The sequence below is a fragment of the Equus caballus genome, chromosome 27 (genome assembly GCF_041296265.1).
Source record: "Equus caballus isolate H_3958 breed thoroughbred chromosome 27, TB-T2T, whole genome shotgun sequence".
Taxonomy (NCBI): Eukaryota; Metazoa; Chordata; class Mammalia; order Perissodactyla; family Equidae; genus Equus; species Equus caballus.
In genome coordinates, this window is record NC_091710.1 from 24,176,874 (window position 1) to 24,193,307 (window position 16,434).

The following is a 16,434-nucleotide window of genomic DNA, read 5'->3' on the forward strand; positions in this document are numbered from 1 at the left end:
AGAGGCACAATGAGGAGGCCAAGGAATACTTGCCAAGCAAGGGAACAGTACAAAACCCCAGAAAAAGGAATAAATGCAACAGAAACTAGTGACCCACTCAACAAAGAGTTCAAACAAAATATCATGAGGATGCTCACAGATATGCAGAGAAGAATGGATGAACACAGTAAGCACATCAGCAAAGAACTGGAAGATATTTAAAAAAATCAGAAATGAAGAATACAATACTCGAAATGAGAAATTCACTAGAGGGACTCAATAGCAGACTAGAGGAAGCAGAAGAACGGATCAGCAAGCTAGATGAAAGACTAGAGGAAATCACCCAAGCAGAACAGAAAAGAGAAAAAAGAATGAGACAAGGAGAACAGTGTAAGGGAACTCTGGGACAATATCAGGCATGCTAACCTTCGGATTATAGGGGTCCCACAAGGAGAAGAGAGAGACAAAGGAGCAGAAAATTTATTTGTAGGAATAATAGAGGAAAATTTTCCTAACCTGAGGAAGGAAACAGACACCCAAGTTCAGGAAGCACAGAGAGCTCCAAACAAGATAAGCCCAAAGAGGCCCACATCAAGACATATTATAATCAAAATGTCCAAAATTAAAGACAGAGAGAGAATCATAAAAGGAGCAAGAGAAAGTCCACAAGTGACATATAAAGAGAAGCTCATCAGGCTATCAGCAGACTTCTCGGTCGAGACCCTACAGGCAAGAAGAGTATGGCATGACATATTTAAAGTGCTAAAAGGAAAAAAGCTACAGCCAAGAATACTCTATCCATCAAGGTTGTCAATCAGAATGGAAGGAGAGATAAAGAGCTTCTCAGACAAGCAAAACTTAAAGGAGTTTTTCTCCAAGAAACCAGTTCTGCAAGAAATGCTGAAGGGACTTATTTAAGAGGGAAAGCAATGACCATAAATAGAGATTAAAAAAATTGTCAAATAAACAAAGCAACAACAACAAAAAACCAGGCAAGAAAATCACTTGTAAGGTAAAAATAGAGTAAAGGCAGCAGATCAACTACCTGTGAAGATAATATGAAGGTTAAAAGGCTAAAATCACCTACTTCAATGATAAGAGGGTAATGGATAGACACACACTAAACAAGAGACTATATATGATTTGAAAAACATATCATGTGCGAGGAGGGGAGTGAAAAAGTAGAGCTTTTAGAAAGAGGTCAAGCTAAAGAGTCTATGTACTCAATAGAGACTGTTATATGCATAGTATATTAAATAGGATCCTCATGGTAATTACAAATCAGAAACCTATAACAAGCAAGAAAAAAGGGAAGACAAAAGAAATCAAACATATTACTAAAGACAGCCATCATATCACAAGGGAAGATATCAAGAGAAAAATAAAGGAACAGAGAAACACTACTAAAACACCCAGGAAAAAAAAGGGACACAATGGCAATAAATACATATTTATCAACAGCTACTTTAAATGTCAATGGTCTAAATGCTCCAATCAAATGCCATAGGGTGGCAAATTGGATAAAAAAACAAGGCCCATATATATGCTGCATACAAGAGACACACTTCAGACCTACAGACACTCACAAACTGAAAGTGAAAGGATAGAAAAAGATATTCCATGCAAATGGCAAAGAAAAGAAAGCAGGGTTAGCAATACTTATATCAGACAAAATAGACTTTAAAAGAAATACTGTAATAAGAGACAAAGACAGGCACCACATAACGATAAAGGGAACAATCCAACAAGAAAATATAACACATAAATATCTATGCACCCAACATAGGAGCACCTAAATATATAAAGCAATTATTAACAGACATAAAAGGATAACACAATAAGAGTAGGGGACTTTAACACTCCACCTACACCAAAGGATAGATCATCAAAACAGAAGATCAATAAGGAAACACTGGCCTTAAATGACACATTAGACCAGATGGATGTAGTAGATATATACAGAACATTCCATCCAAAAACCACAGAATACACATTCTTTTCAAATGCCCATGGAACATTCTCTAGGATTGATCACATATTAGGCCACAAAACAAGTCTCAATAAATTTAAGAAGATCGAAATAATACCTTGCATCTTTTCTGACCACACAGGTACGAAACTGGAAATCAACTACAGGAAGAAAACCAGAAAAGCCACAAAAATGTGGAGACAGAACAAAATGCTACTGAACAACAATTGGGTCAATGAAGAAATCAAAAATTTCCTGGAGACAAATGAAAATGAAAACACGAAATGCCAAAATCAGTGGGATACACCAAAAGCGGTTCTACAATGGAAGTTTATAGCAATTGAGGCCCACCTCAACAAAAAAGAAAAATCCCAAATAGACAATCTAAAAGGTCATCTAAAGGTACTGGAAAAAGAACAACAAACAAAGCAGAAAATCGGTGGAAGGAAGGAAATAATAAAAATCAGAGTAGAAATAAACAAAATACAGACTAAAAAAGCAATAGAAAAAATTAATTGAACCAAGAGGTGGTTCTTTCACAAGGTAAACAAAATGGACAAACCCTTAGCTAGACTCACCAAGAAAAAAAGAGAGAAGGCTCCAATAAATAAAATCAGAAATGAAAGAGGAGAGATTACAATGGACACTTCAGAAAAACAAAAGATAATAAGAGAATACTATGAAAAGCTATATGCCAACAAATTGGATAATCTAGAAGAAATGGATAAATTCTTAGAAACATACAACTTTCCAAAACTGGACCAAGAAGAAGTAGAAAATTTGAATAGACTGATCACCAGTAAGGAGATCGAAACAGCAATCAAAAACCTCCCAAAAAATAAAAGTCCAGGACCAGATGGCTTCCATGGTGAATTCTACCAAACATTCAAAGAAGACTTCATACCTATCCTTCTCAAACTCTTCCAAAAAATTGAAGAGGAGGGCAGGCTTCCTAACTCCTTCTAGGAAGCCAACATTATCCTGATACCCAAACCAGACTAAGACAACACAAAAAAGAAAATTATAGGCCAATATCATTGATGAACATCAATGCGAAAATCCTCAACAAAATACTAGCAAATGGAATACAACAATACATCAAAAAGATCATACATCATGATCAAGTGGGTTTCATTCCAGAAATGCAGGGATGGTTAAACATCCACAAATCTATCAACGTGATACAGCACATTAACAAAATGAAGAATAAAAATCACATGATCATATCTATAGATGCAGAGAAAGCATTTCACAAGATACAGCATCCATTTGTGATAAAAACTCTAAATAAAATGGGTATAGAAGGAAAAGACCTCAACATAATAAAGGCCATATATGACAAACCCACAGCAAATATCATTCTCAATGGAGAAAAAAATGAAAACTATCCCTCTAAGAACAGGAACCAGACAAAGATGCCCACTGTCACCACTCTTATTTAACATCTTATTGGAAGTCCTAGCCAGAGCAAGCAGGCAAGAAAAAGAAATAAAAGGGATCCACATCGGAAAAGAAGAAGTGAAACTGTCACTCTTTGCAGATGACATGATTTTATATCTAGAATACCCTAAAGATTCCACTAAAAAACTTTTAGAAACAATAAAGGAATACAGTCAATTCGCGGGAAACAAAATCAACATACAAAAATTGTCTGCGTTTCTATACACTAACAACGAAGGTGCAGAAAGAGAAATTAAGAACCCAATCCCATTTACAATTGCAACAAAAGGAATAAAATACCTAGGAATAAACTTAACCAAAGAGGTGAAAGATCTGTAAACCAAAAACTATAAAATGTTGTTGAAAGAAATCGAAGGAGGCTCAAAGAAATGGAAAGAGATTCCGTGCTCTTGGATTGGAAGAATTAACATTGTGAAAATGTCCATACGTCCTAAAGCAATCTATAGATTCAATGAAATCCCTATCAAAGTCCCAAAAACACTTTTACAGAAATAGGACAAAGAATCCTAAAATTTATATGAAGCAACAATAGACCCAGAATAGACAAAGGATTCCTGAGAAAAAAGAACAAAGCTGGAGGTATCACGCTCCCTGATTTCAAAAAAGCCATAGTAACCAAAACAGCATGGTACTGGCACAAAAGTAGACACACAGATCAATGGAGCAGAATTGAGAGCCCAGAAGTAAACCCATACGTTTATGGACAGCTAATATTTGACAAGGGAGCCAAGAGCATACGATGGAGAAAGGATAGTCTGTTCAATAAATAGTGTTGGGAAAATTGACAGCAATGTGCAAAAGAATGAAAGTAGACCATTCCCTTACACCATGCACAAAAATCAACTCAAAATAGATTAAACACGTGAATGTAAGACCCAACACCATGAGACTTCTAGAAGGAAACATAGGCAGTACGCTCTTTGACATCGGTTTGAGCAGCATATTTTCAATTCCCATGTCTGTCTGGGCAAGGAAAACAAAAGAAAAAATGAACAAATGGGACTACATCAAACTAAAAAGTTTCTGCACAGCAAAGGAAACCATCAACAAAACGAAAAGAAAACCTAACAATTGGGAGAAGATATTTGCAAACCATATATCAGATAAGGGGTTAATATCCAAAATATACAAAGAATTAATACAGCTCAACAACAAAAAAATCAACAAGCCAATTAGAAAATGGGGGAAAGATCTGAACAGAGATTTCTCCAAAGAAGATATACAGATGGCCATCAGGCATATGAAAAGATGCTCAATATCATTAGCTATCAGGGAAATGCAAATCAAAACTACAATGAAGTGTCACCTCACTCCAGTCAGAATGGCTATGATTAACAAGACAGGAAACAACAAATGTTGGAGAGGATGTGGAGAGAAGGGAACCCTTGTTCACTGCTGGTGGGAGCAAAAATTGGTGCAACCACTATGGAAAGCAGTATGGAGTACCCTCAGAAAATTAAGGATAGATCTACCATATGATCCAGCTATCCCATTGCTGGGTATTTATCCAAAGAACTTGAAAACACAAAGGCATAAAGATACTTGCACCCCTATGTTCATTGCAGCATTATACACAATAGCCAAGACATGGAAGCAACCTAGGTGCCCATCAAGGGACGAATGGATAAAGAAGATGTGGTATATATACACAATGGAATACTACTCAGCCATAAGAAATGATGAAATCCTGCCATTTGTGACAACATGGATGGACTTTGAGGGTATTATGCTGAGTGAAATAAGTTAGAGGGAGAAAGTCAAATACCATATGATCTCATTCATAAGTAGAAGATGAAAACGACGACAAAAAAACACATAGCATTGGAGATTGGATTGGTGGTTACCATAGTGGGAGGGAGGAGGGCAAAAGGGGTGATTAGGCTCACATGTGAGGGGATGGACTATAATTAGTTTTCGGGTGGTGAACATGATGTAATCTACACAGAATTCGAAATATGATGTACATCTGAAAATAAATCAATTGATTAATTTAAAAAAAGAATTATCTGACAAGAATTTAAAGTAGCTTTCATAAAAATATAACAACAAATAATTTAAAATATTATTCAAGGGGAGTGACATCAGCAAAATGGAGAGCTGGGAAAGCTCTGAACCCTTGTTCCTCTATGGAAACATCAAAGAACAACCAGAAACTGGCTGAAATAACCTTATAGAAACTCTGGAAAACAGTCAAGGGTCTACAGCAACCTAGCAAATGTTCATTCATGAAAAAGTCATCTTGAAAGTGGCAAGAAATTTTGTGATATTTTTATACCCTGCTGCCCCATTCTCTGTCCAGTGTGGCATGGCTTAATCTAGAGGAGATTAAGATAAAATAATTGCAAGAGGTAGTTATTTTTTTAAATGCTAAATTTTCAATAAAAATCACAAAGTGCCTTAGTCAGTTTGGGCTGCTCTGATAAAAAGACCATAGACTGGATGCTTAGACAGCAAACATTTATTTCTTACCATTCTTGAAGCTGGGAAGTCTAAGATCAAGGCTCCGGTAGATCTAGTATCTGATGAGAACTCTCTTCCTAGTTCATAGTTGGCCTTCTTGCATTCTTTTTGCTGTGTCCTCACATGGCAGAAGGGGTCAGGGAGCTCTCTGGGGTCTCTTTTATAAGGGAACTAACCTCATTCGTGAGGGTTCCACCTTCATGACCTAAGCCACTCCCAAATGTCCCACCTCCAAATACGATCACATTGCATTAGGTTTTGATATGAATTTTGAAGGGATACAAACATTCCATCTATATCATAAGGCAAAAAATGAAACAAAAAGGCATTGCCCAAGGAACCAAATAAATTGGGAGAAATCCTCCCTGAGGAAGTGCAGACTCACTAGACAAAGTCTTTAAAACAGCTATCTAAAATATGCTCAAAGAGCTAAAGGAAAACACAGACAAAGAACTAAGAGAAATCAGGAAAATGATATATGAACCAAATGCGAATATCACCAAAGACATAGAAATTATAAAAAGAAACCAAATATAAATTCTGGAGCTGAAAAAGCAATAACTGAATTGAAAATGTACTATAAGTGTTCAACAGCAGATTTGAAGAGGCAGATGAAAGATTCAGGAAACTTGAGGATAGGAAAATTGAAATTATTGAGTCTAAGAAACAGAAATGAGAAAAGAAGGGACTTATGGGATACCATTATACAGAACAATATATGAACTATGGGAATCCCAGAAGAAGAAGAGAGATTATTGGAAGAAACAATGGTTAAAAACTTCCCCAATTTGATGAAACACATGAATCTACAAATCCTGGAAGCTCAATAAAATCTAAGAAGGATAAACCCAAAGAGACACACTGAGACACATTATAATAAAACAAATTATAATCAAACTGTCAAAAACTAAAGGTAGAATATTTAAAGCAGCAAGAGAGAAGTAACTAATCACATAAAAGGGATGATGATAAGATTCCTAGCCAATTTCTCAGCAGAAACCTCAGAGGCCAGAAAACAGTGGGATGATATATTTCAAGTGCTGAAAGCAAAATGGTATAGGCACTTTGGCAGATAGTCTGGGAGTTTCTTACAAAATGAAAAATACTTTTATTATATGATCCAGCAATCGTATTCCTTGATATTTGCCCAAAGGAGTTGAAACTTCTGTCCACACAAAAACCTGCACATGGGTGTTTACAGCAGCTTTATTCGTAATTGCCAAAACTTGGAAGCAATCAACATATCCTTCAGTAGGTGAATTGATAAACTGTGGTACATTCAGATAACGGGATATTATTCAGTGCTGAAAAGAAATGAGCTATCAAGCCATGAAAAAGCATGGAGGAAAGTTAAATGCATATTGCTATGTGAAAGAAGCCAATCTGTAATGGCTACATACTGTGCCTTTCAACTACATAACATTCTGAAAGAAGCAAAACTATGGAGACAGTAAAAAAAATCAGTGGTTGCCAGGTGCTAGGAGGATGGGAAGGATGGATAAAAATTACTAAGAAACTATCCTAAATGTACGAATTGTTTTAATTTACATTATTTATATAAAATTAAGAATAAATATAGAGTTGATTTCCAACTTACTGTTGATATTAGTAATTTAAAATACATTAAAGCAGAGATATAGCAAAAATTATCATTTATTGTCTTGTTATAACTTTATCACAATTTTTTATAACTCCTCATTGCTAATATAAATTTACATAAGGCAAATAAATCAGAATATACTTACCAAAGTTTTTTCAACTACAACATGCATTTCTATATATCGAGGGAAGTCTGCAAGTGGCTGAAAAAAATACACAAACTTTGCATCAAAATTGAAGGATTACTTAAATATCTTAATGTATATCACTACTTCATGAATTCAATGTTGAAAAATCTGGTTTTATATATAAAAATAGAACCAGAGAATATAAGCAAAACTAGGTATCACAGAATCATTTTCAGAATATTGCCTTTGTCACATCTTTTGTACCTGATCAACCATTTAATTTACTCAGAAAACGACTTTCCTCTATGTTCCATTCTGGATATTCTCATTGGTACTGGGCTGCTCATATTAGTCTCTTCTCTGAAGAAACTTTTTGACTCTCCATTACAAAATATGTATATTTCTATTAGCTTAATGATGCTATTATACATACGCATACTGTGGTATGGTTTTATCTATGACCCTGAGAGAGTAAGGACACAAGTCTGTGTTTACAAGGATGGGGTTTCATCTGAAGGATAAAGTTAATCCTTGCATAAATCACTTCAGAAAAAAATGAACAACAGAGATTCAAAATGACTTTCTTAAACTGGATCATGGACGTCTCAAGAAGCAGCTTCTAGGTATGATGTCATCCACTTAGAGCATAGTGGTTAAGTTAGGCACAAATGTGAGGCTTAATGGGGTTTGAACTCCGGTTTATCATTTATGTGACTTAGACTCTGAAAAACAAGGGGATAAAGTAGTAATTGTTGTAACTACTTTTAATAAAATATTGCTTATGTTCATCATTATTTTTACATGAAGGTAACCTAGGAGGAATGCATTGGGGAAAACTTGTAAGACAGTCTTTGCAAGCACTTTAAGGCTATAGTGTAGATAACTCAAAATATTTTGTTACTAAAATAGCATACTATCTACAAGCATTGGACAAATAGCTAGAAGCAGAAAAGGAGGACCAAATTTTAGAAATTGAGGAAACGTTTATTATGCTTATTTTAAGTCTGCATTTTTCTGTTTTAAATTGATATTTAATCCCTTGAAAGTTCAAAAGTGTCACATTTTAGTTAAACCGTTTTCCTTAACATATGAAAGGAGCACTAATGAAGAAACAACAAATCTGGGATTTAGCAGAGATCAAAAAAGTGATGGTTATAGCAATTTAAAAGAAAAGTTGAGAAAGGTCAGTAAGACAAATTTAGGGCTGATTGGTCACCCATTTTTCCCTCACTTTGAAATTCTTTCTTCACCCAAACCCTGGAAATTTGGGGATTCGTCTCAAAAAATGCAGATGAAATCCTGTTATGGTCTAACTGGTTCCTTATCATTTCCATCCAAAATTAAGCACCAAATGTTTCATGATAATTTTCATACTTTTATTAAAGGAAATTACAACCAAACAAGGAAATGGCACTACTTATCTAGAGGATAAAAATAAACATTTAAGTTAATTGAGAGAAACAATATATTAATGGGTTGAGGAATTCAAAACTGTTTATTTGTTTTAACCAACATGTTTGTTACCTAACATTTCCTGAAGTAATTTTTGTTCATTCTCATTTTTGAGATTGGGATTGGTGATATTTAGTTAATAATAATTTATTCATTTACCAAACAATACGGTTTTATGAAGAAAAGATGCATAGTCCATTTTAGCCAAATAAATAAAACCTTATGATGTGTGCATACAAGAATGCCAGGAAATGTGGATGTTGGAAAGGTGTTCAAGTGTTAGGTTTAAAAAGATCTCAAAAGCCATTTTATTTAGTAAGATAAAGTAGCCATAGGAGGAGATGAATTGCTTAACTATGTGTTTTATAAAGATGACTCTGATTACGAGAAAGTTTACTTTGGTTAAATAAACACTAAAGAATTGGATCTAGATGAGAAGACAGAGAACACTACTGGATGATCCAATTGCAATATAAATAAAGAGTTAAATGTAAAGGATGTCAAAGGCCATTGGTAAGAATATTCGGGGAGAAGGGACATGAAGATGATAGATTAGACAGATAGATGATAGACAAATAGATAGCTACATAGATAGATTATGTGCGTGTTTGCGTATTTTGTTTAACTTGGGCAACCATTATGTCCAATATGGGATCAATAACTCAGGAAAAATTTAGGAATGAGAATGAGAGATGTGTAAATCACAGTAGATAAAGCCATGGAAAATACAAAAGACAAACAAAACACTGAGATATAATATAGGAAATATCAATATCTAGAATGTGAATGTATAAGGAAAAGTCAGAAAAAGTGAGATAGAATGAAAAACAGGAGCGTTTTATCAGAAAGTAAAGTGAGTCAAAAAATTCCAAGGAAGGTTTTCGGGCCAGCCCAGTGGCACAGTGGTTAAGTTCACATGTTCTGCCTCAGCAGCCCAGGGTTTGCAGGTTCAGATCCCAGTGTGTACCTATGCACCACTTGTTAAGCCATGCTGCAGCAGGTGTCTACATGTAAAGGAGAGGAAGATGGGCATGGATGTTAACTCAGGGCCAGTCTTCCTCACAGGAAAAAGAGGAAGATTTGTGGTGGATGTTAGCTCAAGGCTAATCTACCTCAAAAAAAAAAAAAGAAAGAAAGAAAAATTCCAGGGAGATTTTATTTTATTTCACCATTAACATTATACTTAACAGTGATGGACTGAATCCTTTACTCCTAAGATTAGCACAAGACTAGATCTTTTTCAGTTACTCAACATTATACTGGAGGTGCTAACTAGAGCAATTAGGCAATAAAAAATAATTGAAAACTATCAATTGAAAAGAACATAAACTATCTTTATTTAAGATGACGTGATCTCATACAAAGAAAAATCACAGCATCCAATAAAAACCTAAGAAACATTTTCAACAAGTTAGTAGAATATAAAATTAGTATATAAAAATAATATCCAAATACTAATAATGAGAAATCCAAATTTGAAATAAAAATTATATGTGCAATAGCATTTAAATAATAAAATTTGTAAAAATAAATTTAACAAAAGAAGTTGTGTTGATGAATTAAAGACTGAACTATGCAAAACATTGCAGAAAGAAATTAAAGAAGACCTAAAAACAAAAAGCTATTCAATGTTCATGGATAGGAAGAGTTAATATTATTAAATGGTAATATTCCCCAGATTAATGTACTGAATCAACACAATTCCAGCTGACTTTTTAAGAGAATTGAGAATAAATGAATTTTAAAATTCATTTGGAAATGCATAGTACCAAAATAGCCAAAACAATCTTGAAAAAGAACATTATTGAGGAATGTACACTTACTAATTCCAAAACTTACATCAAAGGTATGGTGATGGGGCTGGCCCAGTGGCCAAGCAGTTAAGTTCGCGCTCTGCTTAGGTCGCCCAGGGTTTCGCTGGTTCGGATCCTGGGCATGGACATAGCACCACTCATCAAGCCACCCTGAGGCGGCATCCCACATGCCACAGCTAGAAGGACCCACAACTAAAAATATGTAACTATGTACCTGGGGGGTCTTGGGGAAAAAAAGGAAAAATAAAATCTTTGAAAAAAAAAAAAAGAAAAGGTATAGTAGTAAAAAAAAAAGTGTGATTCTGGCATAAGAAGTGACATAAAAATCAATGAAATATAATTGGAAGTGCAGAAATAATCCCTAACTTTTTTGGTCAAATGACCTTTCAAAAAAAAGGCCATGAATGGTACAAAAACAGGTCCACAGATCAATGGAACAGAATTGAAAGCCCAGAGATAAAACCACACATCTATGGACAGCTAATCTTCGACAAAGGAGCAGAGGGCCTACAATGGAGAAAAGAAAGTCTCTTCAACAAATGGTGCTGGGAAAACTGGACAGCCACATGCAAAAGATTGAAAGTTGACCATTCTTTTTCACCACACACCAAAATAAATTCAAATGGATCAAAGACCTAAAGATTAGGCCTGAAACAATAAGTCTTCTGGAAGAGAATATAGGCAGTACACTCTTTGACATCAGTTTCAAAAGAATCTTTTAGGACACTATAACTCCTCAGTTGAGGGAAACAATAGAAAGAATAAACAAATGGGACTTCATCAGACTAAAGAGCTTCTTCAAGGCAAGGGAAAACAGGATTGAAACAAAAAACAGCTCACTAATTGGGAAAAAATATTTACAAGCCACTTATCTGACAAAGGGTTAATCTCCATAATATACAAAGAACTCACACTGCTTAACAACAAAAAAACAAACAACCCGATCAAAAAATGGGCAGAGGACATGAACAGACATTTCTCAAAAGAAGATATGAATATGACCAATAGACACATGAAAAGATGTTCATCATCACTAATCATCAGGGAAATGCAAATCAAAACTACACTAAGATCTCACCTTACACCCGTTAGATTGGCAAAAACATCCAAAACCAAGAGCGACAAATGTTGGAGAGGTTGTGGAGAAAAAGGAACCCTCATATACTGTTGGTGGGAATGCAAACTGGTACAGCCGCTATGGAAAACAGTATGGAGATTTCTCAAAAAGTTAAAAATAGAAATACCCTATGACCCAGCCATCCCATTACTGGGTATCTATCCTAAGAACCTGAAATCAGAAATCCCAAGACTCCCTTGCACCCCTATGTTCATCGCAGCATTATTTACAATAGCCAAGACGTGGAACCAACCTACATGCCCAGAAACTGATGATTGGATAAAGAAGATGTGGTATATATACACAATGGAATACTACTCAGCCATAAAAAAAGACAAAATTGGCCCATTCACAGCAACGTGGATGGACCTCGAGGGTATTATGTTAAGCGAAATAAACCAGTCAGAGAAAGACGAACTCTATATGACTCCACTCATAGGTGGAAGTTAGTATATTGATAAGGAGATCTGATCGGTGGTTACCAGGGAAAAGGGGGGGTGGGGGGAGGGCACAAAGGGGGAAGTGGTGTACCCACAACATGACTAACAAAAATGTACAACTGAAATCTCACAAGGTTGTAATCTATCATAACATTAAAAAAAAAAAAAAAGGCCATGAAAATTCAGTGGAACAAAGAATAGACTTTTCAACAAAGTCTGTTGGGAAAATAGATATCCAAGTAAAAATGATTAATTTAGAACCCTATCTCACTCCATACAAAAATTAACTTAAATTGGATCTTATATTAAAATGAAAGAGATTAAACAATAAAACTCTTAAAAGAAATATAGGAATAAATTTTGTAACCCTGGTGTGATGGTTAATTGTATCTGTCACTTGACTGGGCCACAATACCAAGATTTTTGGTCAAATATTATTCTGAGTGTTTCTGTGATGGTGATTTTTGGATAACATAAACATTTAGGTTGGTGGACATTGAGTAAAGCAGATTGCACTTAATATTATGGAGGGATCTCATCTAATCAGTTGCAGGCCTTATTAGAACAAAGACTACCTCCTAAACAATAAGGAATTCTGCCACCAGACTACCTTTGGACTTGAACGTAACTCTTCCCTAGGTCTCCAGACTGCCAATCTACCCTTAGGATTTTCTCTCTTTCTCCACATTTGTGTGTGTGTGAACAGATATATAAATACATACAACACACACATATTATATATACATATATCTTGTTGGTTCTGTTTCTCTGGAAAAATATCTGCCCTGAAAGAGACTCTTAACTACTGTAGCTGCAAAACTGAGATTGCTGAAAAACAAACCAAAAGTCTCATTCTGTGAGTGGAAGAATTACCAACCTCACAGAGTGTCTACTGTTAAATTCAGGGCATTAATGAGGAAGGAATGAGATCCCAAAAATTGGAATGAAGATATTTGGGAAGACTGATGAAGCTAGGGTCATTGAACCCCTAAGTTTTGATGAGTTGTCTTTGCCAGTAGCAGCAGCCTCTCCATCCTGGTATAAGGAGATTAACCCTACATTTCTTGAGGAAAATGTAATGGCCTCCTCTGAGGAAGTTGCCTTAAAAGACACTGGTGATTCTCCTCACGACCCTAAACATATCTTCAATATTTATGTGAATGGCCTTTGTGATTACTATATCAAAATTTTGGGATGATGTATATGGAGAAAGAAGTGCATCTGCAAACAATAAAGGTCTAGATCACTGGAAAAAATGCCACTAACAGTGGAAAATGCCAATTCGGAATTGTAGAAAACTGAATGACTAGTTTTAAGGCTTGCAAGGTAAGTTATGAAGTTTCTGGTGCATTTATCTATCTATAATATACATTAATGTAAATAGTTTGTTTATCAAAAAATATATTGCTGCATAGTAATAACATATAGTTTACTCAATTAATCACCTACCTCTATACTTTGTATTTTATAGGTCACTTCTCTTGACTCAATACTGTCCTCGGTATACAAAGAAACACGTGCATTCTTATGTTTTACTGGGTAAATCACATGTTCAAAGCCAATTGAAGGCTCCAAGGGCTCAATTCCATAACTTACATTTTCAAACTGTAGTAAACCCCTATGAATGCCAAAAAATAAGTGAATAAATAAAATAATGCATGTTTAAGTCAACAAAATGCTACTTAATCAGTTTTTTTTAATAGTATGCAAACTATTTTCAGTCTTAGTCTTAGGTGGTAAAGTAGGAAAAAGTTACTGATTATGCACAAACTTACTGAGTGGCACAGAATAGTAATGGTATTGGTATTCACTTAGCTATTAATATTTCATAGTATCCAAATCTATCAAAAATCTTCATTCAGGATAAGGGTAAGAGACATTACAAGAATTTCCATATGCTTTTCCAATGATAGTTTCCCATAATAAGTCATACCTTGTACTTTAGGACCCCTGAATATACTTTTAAAAATTTAAAAATTATTTCTAAAAAAATATTTTATTTTGTAATGAAAAAATTATATATCACAACCTGAGTCCAGTACATGTGCTAACAATCACCATAGAATTTGGATAACCTTCAATATGCCCTTGGTAGTAGCAAAAATTCTGAAAAATAAAGATAAAATACACACTTCTATTAGAATAATTCACGTTAAAGGTACAGTTTTCAAATATTTAAACAATATGTTTATTTGTGTGTATGTGTCAAACATTCTTTGTTTTCAAAATAGATTTATAAGATTATTAGGTGAGCATTTGGTTCAATTATCCAAACTTTTCCCCACAGATTCAAAAAGAATAGGTACACATCCATATTTTTCTCCTGTTACAAATTAAACATGACATTCTCAGTCATTAGGACCAAGGTAAAAATCATCAAAAACTTATTTTTTCATACTTTCCTGACAATTTTTCAAGGTAGAGATAAAAAAAAAAAAAAAGAATCCAAAAGAGAATTTTTTTTTAAATTACTTGCGTGTGATGGCAGAGTAGCTCGCCTTGAATTAACTCTCTCATTGATAAGAAGTGTAAACTCTGGAAAAATAATTTTTAAACTCCAACTACAAAGGCAGGCAGGAAAAGGTGCGAGAAGAGAATCAACACCAGAAAAAAGAAAACTGCATTTATTGAGATTTGCATTCACACTGGTTTTCATCTGAGGGCACTCTCAGAGGCATGGCAGCACAAGGTAGCTAATATTTCAAAAATAAAAAATAAAAAAGCAGATATAAATAAAACTATATCGATAATAGCATTAAATGTGATTGAGTTCAACACAATCCAATAAAAGGCAGACATTGTCAGACAAAGTAAAAAACAAGACACAACTATAAACTGTCAATAAGTATCATGCTTTGAATTCAAAGACACAAATAGACTAAAAGCAAAAGGATGAACAAAGATGTATCTTGCAAATAGCAACCAGAGGCAAATTGGAATGACTATACTAATAATAGACAAAAGAAATTTCAAAAGAAAAAATCATTACTAGAAATAAAAAGCAGTGTTCTATAATAATAAAAGGTTCGACTGATCTGGAAGATATAACAATTGTAAACATAGATGCACCAAATGAGAGCATCAAAATGTACGTACCAAAAATAGGTAGAAGTGAAGGGAGAGATAGACAATTCAACATCATAATTGAAGAATTTTTTCCTCTCTTTCTCACTTTCAATAATGGGTAGAACAACTAGGCAGCAAGGAAATACAAGACTTGAAAACACCATAAACCAACTAAACCTAGCAGACAGATATCTATAAAACATTCCACCAAATAACAACACAATAAACATTCTTCCTATGTGCACATGGAACATTTTCCAGGATAGACCACAGGCTAAGCCATAAAAAAGCTTCAATTCATTTAAAAGTATACAAATAATAAAACATGTTTTGTGATAATAATGTGTAAAATTAGAAATAACAGAAAAATTTAGAGAAACTCACAAATACGTGGAAATTAAACATCACATCCCTAAATAACTTGTGGGTCAAAGAAGAAATAAAATTCAAAAACAGAAAATATGATAAATGAAAATGAAGCCATACCACACTAAAACTAATGGGATGCAGCTAAAGTGGTACTTAGAGATAAATTTTATATGGATAAATTCATATATTAAGAAAGAAAAAAGATCTCAAATAAATATCCTAACCATCCACTGGAAAAAAAACAAACTAAACCTAAGTCAAGCAGAAGAAAGGAAATAATAAAGATTAGAGTGAAATAAAATAAATAATAGATAAAGAATAGAATAAATCAATGAAACCAAAAACTGGCTCTTTGAAATGATAAACAAAACTGACAAACTTTTAGCTAGATTGAATAAGAAAAAAAGAGAAGACTCACATTACTAAAATTGGAAATTAAAGCAGGATATTACTACCAACCTTACAGAAATAAAAATGAGTATGAGAGAATACTCAGAATAATTGTATGACAACACATTAGATAATGTAGATAAATGGACAAATTCCTAAAACATATACAAACTGCGTTCCTTATCAATAG

The 16,434-nt window shown here is 34.3% G+C and overlaps 1 protein-coding gene across 4 annotated transcripts in view; it reads right to left on the minus strand.

Annotated features, from left to right (window-relative positions):
- Nucleotides 1-16,434, minus strand: part of ADAM2 (ADAM metallopeptidase domain 2) — a 133,724-nt gene that overhangs the window by 95,577 nt on the left and 21,713 nt on the right. For all 4 annotated transcript variants that reach the window (XR_002804447.2, XR_011433254.1, XM_005606295.4 and 1 more), the window contains exons 5-7: nt 14,449-14,525; nt 13,869-14,037; nt 7,615-7,671 (exon numbers count right to left, since the gene is read on the minus strand). Coding sequence is in view for 2 of the 4 variants with exons in the window: in XM_005606295.4 (XP_005606352.1) it covers nt 7,615-7,671; nt 13,869-14,037; nt 14,449-14,525 (303 nt within the window). In the remaining 2 variants the exon portion in view is untranslated. The remainder of the gene's footprint in view (nt 1-7,614; nt 7,672-13,868; nt 14,038-14,448; nt 14,526-16,434) is intronic.